The 13,068-nt window shown below is 40.2% G+C and overlaps 1 protein-coding gene across 1 annotated transcript in view; it reads right to left on the reverse strand.

The window, feature by feature from the left end:
* REEP3 (receptor accessory protein 3) overlaps positions 1-13,068 on the reverse strand; it is a 31,768-nt gene that overhangs the window by 12,878 nt on the left and 5,822 nt on the right. Inside the window, exon 2 of the mRNA XM_081913821.1 lies at positions 5,761-5,833. Within this exon, the coding sequence (XP_081769947.1) occupies positions 5,761-5,833 (73 nt within the window). The remainder of the gene's footprint in view (positions 1-5,760; positions 5,834-13,068) is intronic.

The following is a 13,068-nucleotide window of genomic DNA, read 5'->3' on the forward strand; positions in this document are numbered from 1 at the left end:
TGGACCAGACAAAAGAATCTGAATGCAGAAGCACAGACTGGATGAAATGTCATGGAGAGTCTTCCTTAAAATGTGCTTTTAAAGAGAGAACAGATTCTCAAAGCATGCGATGGGCAAGAAAAGTGTCTGTAGTCACTATTTTTGCCGCTTGAAAAATGAACTGCAGTATTAAGTCCAAGGATTTATTCCCATGGGATATTTTAATCTGTCTCTTTTACATTTCCTACACACATTTATGTCATACTTGGTAATTTAGAGGGTTACCAGAGGGGATCTATTGCTAACTACGCTATACAAACCACTACAAAAATAGCCAGATGCCATTTCCCTGTTAAAACAAAAAATGCATAAATAAGTACTGGTTTTCAATCTATAATAAAAGTTATGCTCTAGTTGTTTAAAAAGCAATTCTCAAAGTCAGGTTGTGAGAATATTCTATAAAGTTATCCTGCTTCCAAATGCATGAAGTACAGTTTTTTGGAGCAAAACATTTTTCTCTAGCTTATTAGCCTGACACTTCTAATCCCAGTTCTCCACAAGGCAGACCATATCAAAATGCCACCATACTAAAATACAAAAAATTGAAAGACACAGCACTACTGAATTTAAAGAAAGAAAGAAACCAATTTTCAAAGCTAAGCTAAAAAAAAGCTTTTGTAAAACTAAAAGTTGTAATTTACATAGTAGATCAATTAATTACCATACTTTCCGTGTATAAGACTAGGGTTTTTTTTTACTAAAAAATAATGTTAAAGGGGGGTAGTCTTATACACGGAGGCAATCTCCCCCCATTTTCTTAATTTTGAGTCCCCAAAAATAGGGGGCGTCTTATACACAGTAGTGTTTAATACACAGAAAAATACAGAATCTCTTTAGCCGATTAACTAGCGCGGGGCGCGGGGGTTAATCAGCAAGGACATGTTTTTATTTGTGATATGTAAACTTAATCACCCAGTTGAGCAATTATATGCATTTTATTAATCAACTAAAAGTTATTTAGACAGCTGACAGCCTTACGTAATCAATTTTAAAATTACACCATTGAACTCATAGATGTATTTTCCCTTGGAGCAAACTTCGCTCGCTTTATTTTTTGAAATTCCTCAGGTTCAGACAGATTTCTTAGCATTTCAGACTGAACAGAGCACCAGTCATGTGATGATATCCTAAGCTTAATTCCCAAAGGAATTAGAGGGTATTTTAAGCACGAGTGAACAGAGTTAAATTAGTGTACATACCAGCTGAAGTTACTACACTGATGGGCTGTCTTCATCTGAAAAAAATTGACCTTCATGTGAACTTCCATAGACTGAGCAGAATGCTTTAATGCAGAGGAAATGGGGAAGAATAGCAGAGGAAATAGGGGGAAATGCCTTAGCTCTAAAACTTAAGGGTAATTCACTGGCATGTTAATCACCCTAGTGCAGTGTTAGAAACTGGGGTATGAAAGCTAGGAGCTAAATGGCACCTTAAACCTAGGTTATGGGCACCGCAATCGAGTGTCTAGGTGCGCTTTTTTATAACAAGAATACAAAGCTGAAAATGAATGAACTGCAGCTAAAACCTTATGTTCATTTTTCACATGGTCTAGTCCTCATCTGAAGACTACAAAAAACAAAGCCATACCCCCCCTGCCCTCCCCTCTAATATTCTTATGAGGGTCCCTTCTCCAGTCTTCAGAGACTGGCTGGAAGTAGGGAGGCAGAAAAAGGTCCTTTCCTTCCAGCAGTGGCAGTTTTAATCTGAATTCTTAGGTGCAGTACTGCACTCAGAGCTCAGAAACTGCTTGCATTAATGAAATTCCCTGTTGCAAAACGCGCCTATCACAATCAGAATTTTGAACATTGCCCTAGTGATTCCATGGAGCCATATTTTGTGGGTTGCACAATTTTAAAAGAAAAATTATTTATTGGTAAAGTGCTCTTTGCAGGGCTAAAAAGAATGTTTCTGATCATTTGGGGCAATGAAAAATCATTTATTAATGCATACTAACGCTGTGGGTTAAAGCCTCAGCGCCTAGGACTTGCCGATCGAAAGGTCGGCGGTTCGAATCCCTGCGGCGGGGTGCGCTCCCGCTGCTCGGTCCCAGCGCCTGCCAACCTAGCAGTTCGAAAGCACCTCCGGGTGCAAGTAGATAAATAGGGACCGCTTACCAGCGGGAAGGTAAACGGCGTTTCCGTGTGCAGCTCTGGCTCGGAAGCAGTGATGTCACGCTGGCCACGTGACCCGGAAGTGTCTCCGGACAGCGCTGGCCCCTGGCCTCTTAAGTGAGATGGGCGCACAACCCCAGAGTCTGTCAAGACTGGCCCGTACGGGCAGGGGTACCTTTACCTTTACCTTTAACATACTATCCATAAGAAGACCATATCAACAAAGATTATCTCCTAAAAGGAATCAAATCCGATTTTTTAGAAATATGTAAACATAAAGATTTTTTCCTCAGGTGTCAAGAATTTATATTCTGATGGAAGACATGTTTGCTTATTAGCACATGATTTCTGAATTTAAAAAGTGAAATGCTGACATGCATGTGCTAGGGTGTGCTCTGAAGGCATGAGACCTGGATGAATGACCACCTAGGAACCACGAGTTCCATGACTGAAGAAAGGTGAGGTGTACATTTACGAAAATATATAAATATGAATGTTTATATTTAAATCATCAACATAGAGCAATGACAGATTAGATGTACTGCTGCAGGAGAGGATAACTTATGGCATTCCAAATGTCGTTGGGTTGTGACTCTTGCAAGAAAAGTAACAATGCCAACTCTTTACCCAACTCAACTAAATTCACAAACTTAAAGTCTCATGAATTTCAGTCTCTGTTCTCTGTACTTATATTATTCCATTTTATATATACTTAAGGGTAAAAAGCTTTAAATGCCAGGCGTTGATAATTACATTTGAGAAGTTAACATTATTATGTTCACGCATTACCAATAATTATTTGAACTAAACTGCTGGTGGAAAGGGGATTTGTGGAAGAGAGTCTGTTTTAAACAAAGAGACATGCTTCCTTAGAGAACTCGTTTAATAATTCAGTATTTCAAGCAGTGCGTGCTTGGGGCAATTACGAACTCAACATCCTGGATGACAGGCTTGCTAATTCAGTCTCGAGGAACTAAAGTTCACCTGGCAAGTTAAAGCAATAATTCAGTTTCACATGCGGAAGGTTTAGCTGGCCCCATCTCATTAGCCATGCTCATACAATCGTATACAGCAAGATGGGGAACCTCCAGATGTTGATGGCAACTAACTTCAATCAGCTCCAATCAGCATGGCCAATGGCCAGCGGTGACTGGAGCTATAGTCAAACAACATCTGGATGGTTAAAGTTTTGCCATCCCCAATATACAGATACTAGTTCAAATAACGACAATGTACAGTATTTACACAGTGTTGAAACAGGGAACCATGGTGAAGTACTTCCAAATAAAATACTGGCTTATATTCCTGGCTTGTTTGGAAGCATTGTGCCGTAGTTCCCAGTTCAGACGTAACTGAAAATAATGTCTGTACTGAATCCTGGGGTGTTTTTGCTACCCATGTAAAGAAGACTATAGAAGCAGAAAAGGGGTTATATGTGGTTGAACTCCACTCATGCATATCCACGATTATTAAGTTAACAATGAAAACTTAGTAAGACATCCTAAATTCCTACCTAATCTGTATATAGATTGTGTTGGTTGAAGTTCTACTAGTAATTAACAGGTGATAAATCTTAGTTTTTAAAAATAGTTTGTGCTTGCCCTTTGAGAATTTGAACCACCGTAAAGCTGTAGGGAAAGTCTCAGATGCAAAGCAGGGAAGCGTTTTAATTAATTTTTCAAGCAAGAATATACAACTTGTACAAAATGTTGTTTTAAACTTTAAAAATCACTTGGTATGGGTCACAAGAATCAAAGACCTTTAATCTTCCTAGATTGTAGAAGATTTGTCAGCTCTCTGCTATCTCAGATAAGGCTGTCAAAGTGTTTATTCCCTTGTAAGACAACATCCAAGGGATGAAAAGAGCACCTCCAGAATAGTTCCTATGTAATCTCACCTTCAAGGACATACTAGCTGCTCTAACTAAATTTGTCAAAGTTTAATGTTTTGTAAAGGCTGTGTGGAGAAAACTTGTTCTCAACATGATTCAACCAAGGTGATAACAATTCTGACTCTCTTGTTTTGAAGGAGAGCTTCAGATCCCCATTTCTCAAACTGGAAGGTGCGTTGTTCCTGGAGAGGAATAGACGGCTGCATTGAAAAAGACATACAAACAAGCCCACCCGCCAAATAACACAGAAACCAAAAAGAAAACACCACTAGAGGAAGATCACAGATTCCAACTCATTCAACTACATAAAGACTCTCATAAAATTGGACATAATAGAACTTAAGAAACTGCATATTTGCACTCTTCCAATTTCAGTCAAGGCACACATTGGAAATAGTTACCTCATTGCCTTCCACTTCAAGTTTAACTGGTTGTAACAGAACAGATTCTAATCTTATTTTTTTCTTAAGCAGGTGACATGAAAAAGTTTCTGCTTAAGTAGGTGAACAAAGACCTCTTTCATTAAGATCAACTAAGGCTGCAATCCTACACATTTTTCTCTAAGAGTAAGCCTGAATTCAGCGGTCTTTACTTTTAGCAGAAATGTAATGGATAGGTTTGCACTATAGAAATTTGAGTCTTACTTCCACTGACTGTACAGCGCACCTATTCAAAAATCCAAATCTTGGCTAGGCGGAGTCTTCCTCTCCCCACAGATGGGAGAGTGAAAGAGGGAGACACACCACCCTCTAGGTCAGTGCACAATGTAATAATATGCAGCATGGCTCTCAGCCTTCCTAAGGTGGGTTGGCTTCACAGGAAAAGTATACCCTATACCACAATTAAGGTTGGCAGAAGGAAATGTGCATCAAATTAGGGAACAGCTGACACTGTTCCCTACACAGTGTTTCTCTACACTGACGCAATCAGGCATGAATTAGGATCACAAGGTGTTACAATAAATTATTGTCTGCTGTTCACAAACTTGTGCAGTAGCAGTATATGAGACGGGATGGAACCACCCACTCAGCACCAGGGTTGCTGCTGATCACCTCAGTGGGGCTGGGATATGAAGGCAAAAAGATTGGGACCATACAGTTGCCCCAGTGGGACTGCCATCATCAATCCAGCACTTCTGCTGGTGCAACTGCTCAGTCTCGGTCTCACAGCTGTCATGTCCCAGTCAGTGTTAGAAACTGAGATATGAAAGCTAGGGGCTAAATGGAGCTTAAACCTAGGTTATGGGCACCACAATCGAGTGTCTAGGCACACTTTTTTTACAAGAATGCAAAGCTGAAAATGAATGAACTGCAGCTAAAACCTTATGTTCATTTTTCACATGGTCTAGTCCTCATCTGAAGACTGCAAAAAACAAAACCATACTCTCCCTGCCCAGCCCCTAATATTCTTATGAGGGTCCCTTCTCCAGTCTTTAGAGAGTGGCTGGAAGTAGGGAGGCAGAAAAAGGTCCTTTAATCTGAAATCTTAGGTGCAGTACTGTGCCCTGACCTTAGAAACTGCTTGCATAAATGAAATTCCTTGTCGCAAAACGTGCCTAGCACAATGGGAGTTTCGATGCTGGTCCCAGCCCCATTCAAGTGAGCAGCAGCATCACCAAACATACTACTGAACTTGAGACAGTATGACTTTTGATGAAGCTGTGTTGTATCACACCACAAACGCAACTCAGTAATGCAAACATACTGCAACAAAACTTACGTATTCCTTCACATTTTTTGTCTTCACAGCTTTGTATGAATAATATGCAGGATACAGCATTCCAAAAACCAGCCTGTTGAAAAAATAAAAGTATTTAGGTTTGACAAGAAGGGCACAATAAATAAGCAATGAATCTGCAATATTGCTTGAGAAAGAAAAGGAGATAAACTGGTTTTTCCAGTCACTTCAAAAGCAAACTTTGACAACATAAATAACCTAATGAACAACTGCTTCAGTTAACAGGACTATCCCATCTGAAGTCTGTATGAAGTTTATTTCAGTGCTAACCCATGAACCAATCTTAACAAAAGTTCCAACATAATCCTGTATATGCTCTCTGTATATTGTATTGCATTAGCCTCTGTAATTCGCCCTTCTTAACTTCAATATGAAATACCTCCCAAATATTATTTCTTTGGTCAAAAAATTAGTTGATTGGGGATTGTCTTTGATGCATTTCTTTAAGGTTGGCTGCTTTGATTAAGAAGGAAGTATTTAGAATTCAGTCATATACACATTTCTTGTTTTGCATAGTGAGTTTATTTTTAAAAACCTGAAAATATTGGCAAACATGATTTAATCTATTAGATTTTTAATACAGATTACCCCATTACACAATCTGCAGTAAGACTTACATATTTGCCATTCCTACAGAAACACGCTTACATTTGGGTTTTTCCCAGTGGCTTTGGCATTGGGAGCTAAACTATTCAACTGGCTGTTGCCAGCAGGGCAAGTGATTTATATGACCTGCAGAGCTCCTAAGGTAGAATTTAATGGGTAGCACAACAAGAATATAAAAGTTTTACCTGTTACAAGTTACACTTACAGATAGAAAACATAGAATAACTACTTTGAAGCTGGACAAAACACAAACCTTATTTGTTTAAGCCATGACTTACCGTATTTTTCGCCCTATAGGACGCACTTTTTCCCCTCCAAAAATGAAGGGAAAATGTGTGTGCATCCTATGGGGCGAATGCAGGCTTTCGCTGAAGCCTGGAGAGCGAGAGGCGTCGGTGCGCACCGACCCCTCTTGCTCTCCACGCTTCAGGAAGACATCTGCAAGCCTTGCGAGCCCGGTGGGAGTTCCCGCGGGCGCGCAAGGCTTGGGGCGGCAGCCTGTAGCCCGAAGCATGGGGCGCCCTCCGGAGGATGCCCCGTGCTTCGGGCAGATGTCCGCAAGCCTTGCACACCCAGTGGGAAGTCCCGCCGGGTGTGCAAGGCTTGCGGCGGCAGCCTGCAGCACGACGCACGGGGCGCCCTCCGGAGAACGTCCCATGCTTCGGGCAGGTGTCCGCAAGCTTTGCGCGCCCTGCGGGAGGTCCCACGGGCTCGCAAGGCTTGCGGGCAGCAGCCTGTTCTATGGGCTGGGGTCGGGGGAAGCTCAGTCTTCCCCTGCCCCAGCCCCGCGGCTGGGGGGGGAAAATTTTTTTTAAATTCATTTCCCCCCCAAAAAAGGAGGTGCGTCCTATGGGCCAGTGCGCCTTATAGGGCGAAAAATACGGTAGTTAAAAATCAGCTTCCTTAACTACACCCCCCCCAATCCCCTCCAAACAGGTGCCAAAGTTTTGCAATTGTTTTGCAGCATTTTGCAGCACAAATCCCACATTTTGCAGCACTCCCAAAACTCAGCAATTGATACTCAAACTGGGAGTCATAGGTATCACCCCCAAACCCAACATTCTCTGTTCTGCAGTCCAAATCCCATGTTTTGCAGCCCATCCCCCAAAAGCACAGAAAGCAATACTGTATATCAAACTGAGGCTATTCCAAACCAATGCAAAAGTTATTGCAATAATTCTTTCTACAGCACCCTGAAAACTGTTTATGCTGGAAAATGATTGCAACATTTTGCTACAGGTTTGGAGGGGACCCAAATTTCAGCATTTGTAGTTAAGGAAGCTTCATGAATGTGCTACAACTACAAATAATAGAAATGCATGAAGGTAAACAAATCTGTTCATCTATCACTTAACATATTTGGCAAAGGGAAAGGTTTGGCTCAGGGAGCTTTCTTTTCTTTTCCTGCATGTCTTCACAAATATCACTAAAGGGCAGAGATTCTAGTACGTTACAGCTGTGTATGTACATACACACACACTTGCCGCAATTATTCACAGAGGTATCAAGTTTACTCTTTGCTAACTAGCGTATATAGCAAATGTAGCCCCATAAGAGAATATCATCTGTTTATCTGAAGACTTCGGTACTCCAAGCTAGTTGGATAAATGAAGTACTTCTGTAGGCATAAATACTCATATTTATATTAACTATTGTATGCACTGTAGCAAAGGCTCTGGGATTACGGTATTTTTGAAACATACTAGGGGCAGCACTACAGCACTACTAAGCTATATCACAGTTCGCTTAACAAAACATCGTACAAAGACAAAAAATGCTTGATTTTTATATTGAAGACACTACGTTGACTTTTAGCTGGCATTAAATAAAAAACCATTTTCAGTCACACAGTTTCAGCTGATTCTAATTATATTACACACTGCTTTTTAATTAATAGACTTGTTTACAAATGTATGTAGTGCCATTTGAGTTCATGATCGTTTCATTTCTCCAGCTTTATAAAACATCGTGCTTTCTCTGGAATGGAGACAGAGATTTCTAAAAAGAATATGCACTCATCAAATATAATAAATATTTATATTCAAATTGAAGTGTGAGGTTTTAAGCATCTAGTCATTCTACAGCATGCAGTTCTCTATATACTGAACATGTTAATGGGGGTGCATGAAAGCAGCTTGCAATGGAGATAACTCTGGCAGCAGACAAACCAATAACAAGATAGGCACACAATCATGGCAAGAAACTCAACTGTAGATGTGAAAGGGTTATCATCCCAGTATCGCATTAATGTCTTTGTAAAGTTAGGTTAACTGAATTTATATACTGCTTTCCACAACAAAGGTCTCAAAGTGATTTAGAACCAAGGAAAAATGCAAGGTTGTATTAAATGTAGCAATAAGGAGCAATAAGGTCAGTGTTAGTGTTTCTCGAGGAGAGTTTAGGAAGGATGAAGGGTTGCTTGGGGGGAGGGAGAAAGAAGTCCTATTCTGAAAGCATAAGGTTACTAGATTTTTTTAATGAATCTGGGGACACTTTTCAACTTCCTACTAATTAGATTGATTTTGTCAGGGGACTGATTTGTAAATCCGGGGCCTGTCCCCAGGAAACGGGGATGTCTGGTGGCCTTATGCTAGCAGGCATAGTTGTGCTGGTTCAGCCAGTACAATGATTTGGTTGAATACAACCCACAGTAATAAAATCACATCTTTAATATATTAGAAGCAGAATTAATAATACAATATCATATCATAGGTGTTGCCCCAAGACTTTGCCTGGTGCCAAACTAGAGAACCAGTCTGTTCTCTCGTTGCCATTCTCCAGACCTCTCTTAGAGGTGGCTCGTAGAGAAGGGACTTAGATGATGACCTTGGTAACTGGGCGTGTTCATACAGGGAAAGGCATACCTTTACACATAGGGTCCCAAGACTCATAAGGCTTTAAAAGTCAAAACCAGCACTTGAATTAGGCTCAGAAACAGAGAGTTATCCAGCACACTCAGGCCAGAATTTGTGCTATAGCTTCAAATTTGGAAAAACAAAATGCCACATCCATCAGCCCAGACAGGAGGACGGTTGACCTGCAGGATGGGTGACAGCCCATCAGAATTCTTAATATTTCCTGTTTGCCCAATGAACCAGCACTGAACCAGCACTAAGTCAAATAGGAAGCCTAGGGAAGAAAGAAGACAGCAACTCTGACTGAGCCAAACACTAATGTAACTAAGGGCATGTAGGGAAGACAAATGCCCATAAGGAAATGTGCCCTGTTATAATGTAATAGAAAAGAACACTCAGCATGCAATCTACTGTAGTTCATGTTGTGAGTCTCCAAAACAGGGGATCCATCTCCCTAGTAAGGTTATGTTAGCGTGTGCACTTCACCAGAATAGTCAGGCTTTAGGAGTCACTTTCTTTCAACGAGGAAGTGTTTTTCTAAACTCAAATAGCTAGATACTGTTTAATACTTGGTTGCCATGGCAGTCTGGCGAAACATGCTTTAAATCACCAGATGGCTGATCTTTATACAAAGCAGGTACTGGCAGCACTCCAGTTCTTTCAAGTATTTCCCAAGGCATCCATGTCTGTAGAGAACAGGTCTACAGCAAATGTATGCAATAGTTCACCAGAGGTAGATTTCACATAATGAAATATATGCACTATCCTTTTACATTCTTCCCAAACATGTTCTGACAACTGGCCCCACCCACACTAGACACTCAGGTAAGTTCAAGGATTCCATACACCTTACATCAATACAGCAGTTTGCCACATGAAGAGAATAAAATTCAACACAACAAGGTTTGCTTCTGTTAAACCAGGACCAACTAGGTCTTTTAAGATTAATACTCCTTTAGAAGAAAATGCCATGTTCTTGATGCACCGGCTAGCATTTAAAAAAAAAAAAACCACCTTTGTGATTATGGCAATTATAGAGGTGTATTCTCCCCACCCAACATGCATATCATGAGAAATGACTAATTCAGTAGGACTGGCAACACAATTAAGATATGTTAACTACTCATCTTCTAATCAACAATTAAAAATGCACTTTACCAAAGATCAATATAGATGTCTTCCAATATACTGAAAAGCATGTTAACATTCCAAGAAGGAAAAAGCAGGAAAATGGACTTTCATTCTTCAAAAGGAAGGATAAGAAATTTATGGCCCTCCAGATTTTTTGAATTCCAATCCCCATCAGCCCTAGGCAGCATGCCTATGTGAGGGTTGGTGTGACAGTGTCCAACAACATTTGAGGGGCCACAAGTCCCCTACACCTGTTTTACAGGAACATTCCAGTTAAAAAATAATTTCAAAAATTAGACAAAAATAATCTTAGCTTGCAATCCTACCAAATAAAAATTACAATTGATTAATTTGCGGTGGCCAATTTATTAACACTAACACTAAATGCATAACCTACAGTGTCCACTGTTACATTGGAGGCATGATCCTGGGATCTGAATCAGGAATCTCAGGAGCCAGGGCAGTGACCTAGCTTAGTGAACTACCTGGGATTGAGTGAATGCAGGCCTCAGATGCTCTCCAAGCACAAAATGGAATGGTGTATAATGTCAGCCCTGGTCAAACACTCTGCCCTTCCCTAGTAAGAGCACATACTAGGCCTTGAATCAGTTACAGCCTCTCAGCCCTGACCTGGCTCTGACATTTACTGCTGATTACTGGTTGAGATTTGTTTACCTGCATTAGTCATGTGCATTTCCTTCTTAGGAGCTAATTCAACAGAACAAAAGCACAGGGTCAATGCTTTAGGAATCAGCTGGGAATGATAAACAGAGAAGAGGATGCTACTTATTAACAAAGTGACCAAACCATCAGTGTGATTCAGCTATCCACATATAAACTTCAGTAGGACTAATGAACTACAGTGGTACCTCAGGTTACATACGCTTCAGGTTACAGACTCCGCTAACCCAGAAATAGTGCTTCAGGTTAAGAACTTTGCTTCAGGATGAGAACAGAAATCATGCTCTGGCGGCGCGGCAACAGCAGGAGGCCCCCTTGACTAAAGTGGTGCTTCAGGTTAAGAACAGTTTCAGGTTAAGTATGGACCTCCGGAACGAATTAAGTACTTAACCTGAGGTACCACTGTATTAAAGCACAGGACTGATGAAATTTGATTTGGAACACTTTGCCCAGTTTCAGCAACCCATTTCTGAACATTTAGGATACTGCTATTTCTATTGCCATTTACATTGGAAATAGAATATAGCTTTCCCCAGGACCTAGAAATGGGACATTTAGGGCAAAGCCTATTCGTTTTCCAGACTGAAACATTATTTGCTATTTTATTCTTTTTAAGTCTTTAAGAGCTATTGTGGACTTCCAAAATGTTACCGATTACATCAGTTGGAGGAATTCATCATCATCATCGAGTGCTTGCCACATTGCTTCAATTGCACCACAACAGTTCATAATGGATAAATTGATCCAATGTGGCAACACTGGCAAAACATCAACTTTTTACTGAGTCTATAAGCATTATAAGATACAGATGTTAAGACAAAAAGAATAGTGAGCAACTACCATAAGCAAAGTTGAAAATAGTTGTTTCCAGTCTTACTATTTCACAACATTCATCTCTATCCCACTACCTAGGAGGATAAGCAGAAGAATGAATAATGAGGTGACTGTGAATGGTTCAAGTACACCAAGCTCTACTTCCCCAAAAAACCTGGGTCCATAAAAACTTTTTGCATAGTTTGGGTCATCCATAAAACTTAAAGTTATTGCAAAAGTGGAACCACATATGTAAAGAACCGAACAAGTTATATCGTTCTCCCTAATAAAATGTCTAGATCTGAAGTCAAGTTTTTCAGAAATAATTTTCACTGCTGGCCTTGGTACCAGCATCATTCTCCAAATCAGGAAATAACACTTCTGGTAGGTTGTATGAAGTTGCCAACTTCCTTTTAAGGATAAGGGTAGACTGTGAAGTAGCATTGAGTCTTCCTATTTTGACAGCTTCTCTAGGAGATGGACGTTGATTTACCTATGCAGAGACCATCTCCAAATCATCTGGAAGAGAGGCAAGTTCTCAAAGAGTATGGAAATAGCCTCTGATATAGAAAGGGCTAAGAACACAGTAAAAATCATAGGTAGCAACGGACTAGGAAAAATCTCTACAGCTAATTGTGAGAAAATACACAGATCTCTCTCTTTAAAAAGCAGTGATTACATCAAAACCTTTATCCATCCATAATGCCACTTTCTTACAGTACAGCTTTGACTTGCGTTCAACAAGATCACTGAATATTTTGCAGAGCCCTATAGCAAAATAAAACATAAGGTTTTTCCTTGTGTCACAGCCTTTCCCCCAGCAGTTTAGAAAATACTATCTTGTGCATGTTGAGCTTATAAGTCTGATTTTTTTATTCCCAAAATTTGCATTAAGGTTTTAAACAGCAACTCTTCTCCGAGTATTAGAAGAACACATAAAAGACAGATTTGTGACTGTACATGCAATGTTCTCTGCCTGGCACTCTTGAACAATTGTCTGACAAGCAGCCAAAACTGTTATCTAAGGACACCACCAACAAAGTGCGATTGTAAACAACTTTCTAGCCAAAAAGATAAATATTGGGCTCCAAATATATAGAAAAACTATTGTTCCTGATTACTCTATGGCACTCTTTGCCACTCTAATAGTGATACTATCTCTCCCAATAATAGTTACACTTAAACATATTTAACTTATGTGCAT

This window comes from Podarcis melisellensis (assembly GCF_964234715.1).
Source record: "Podarcis melisellensis genome assembly, chromosome: 5".
Lineage (NCBI taxonomy): Eukaryota > Metazoa > Chordata > Lepidosauria > Squamata > Lacertidae > Podarcis > Podarcis melisellensis.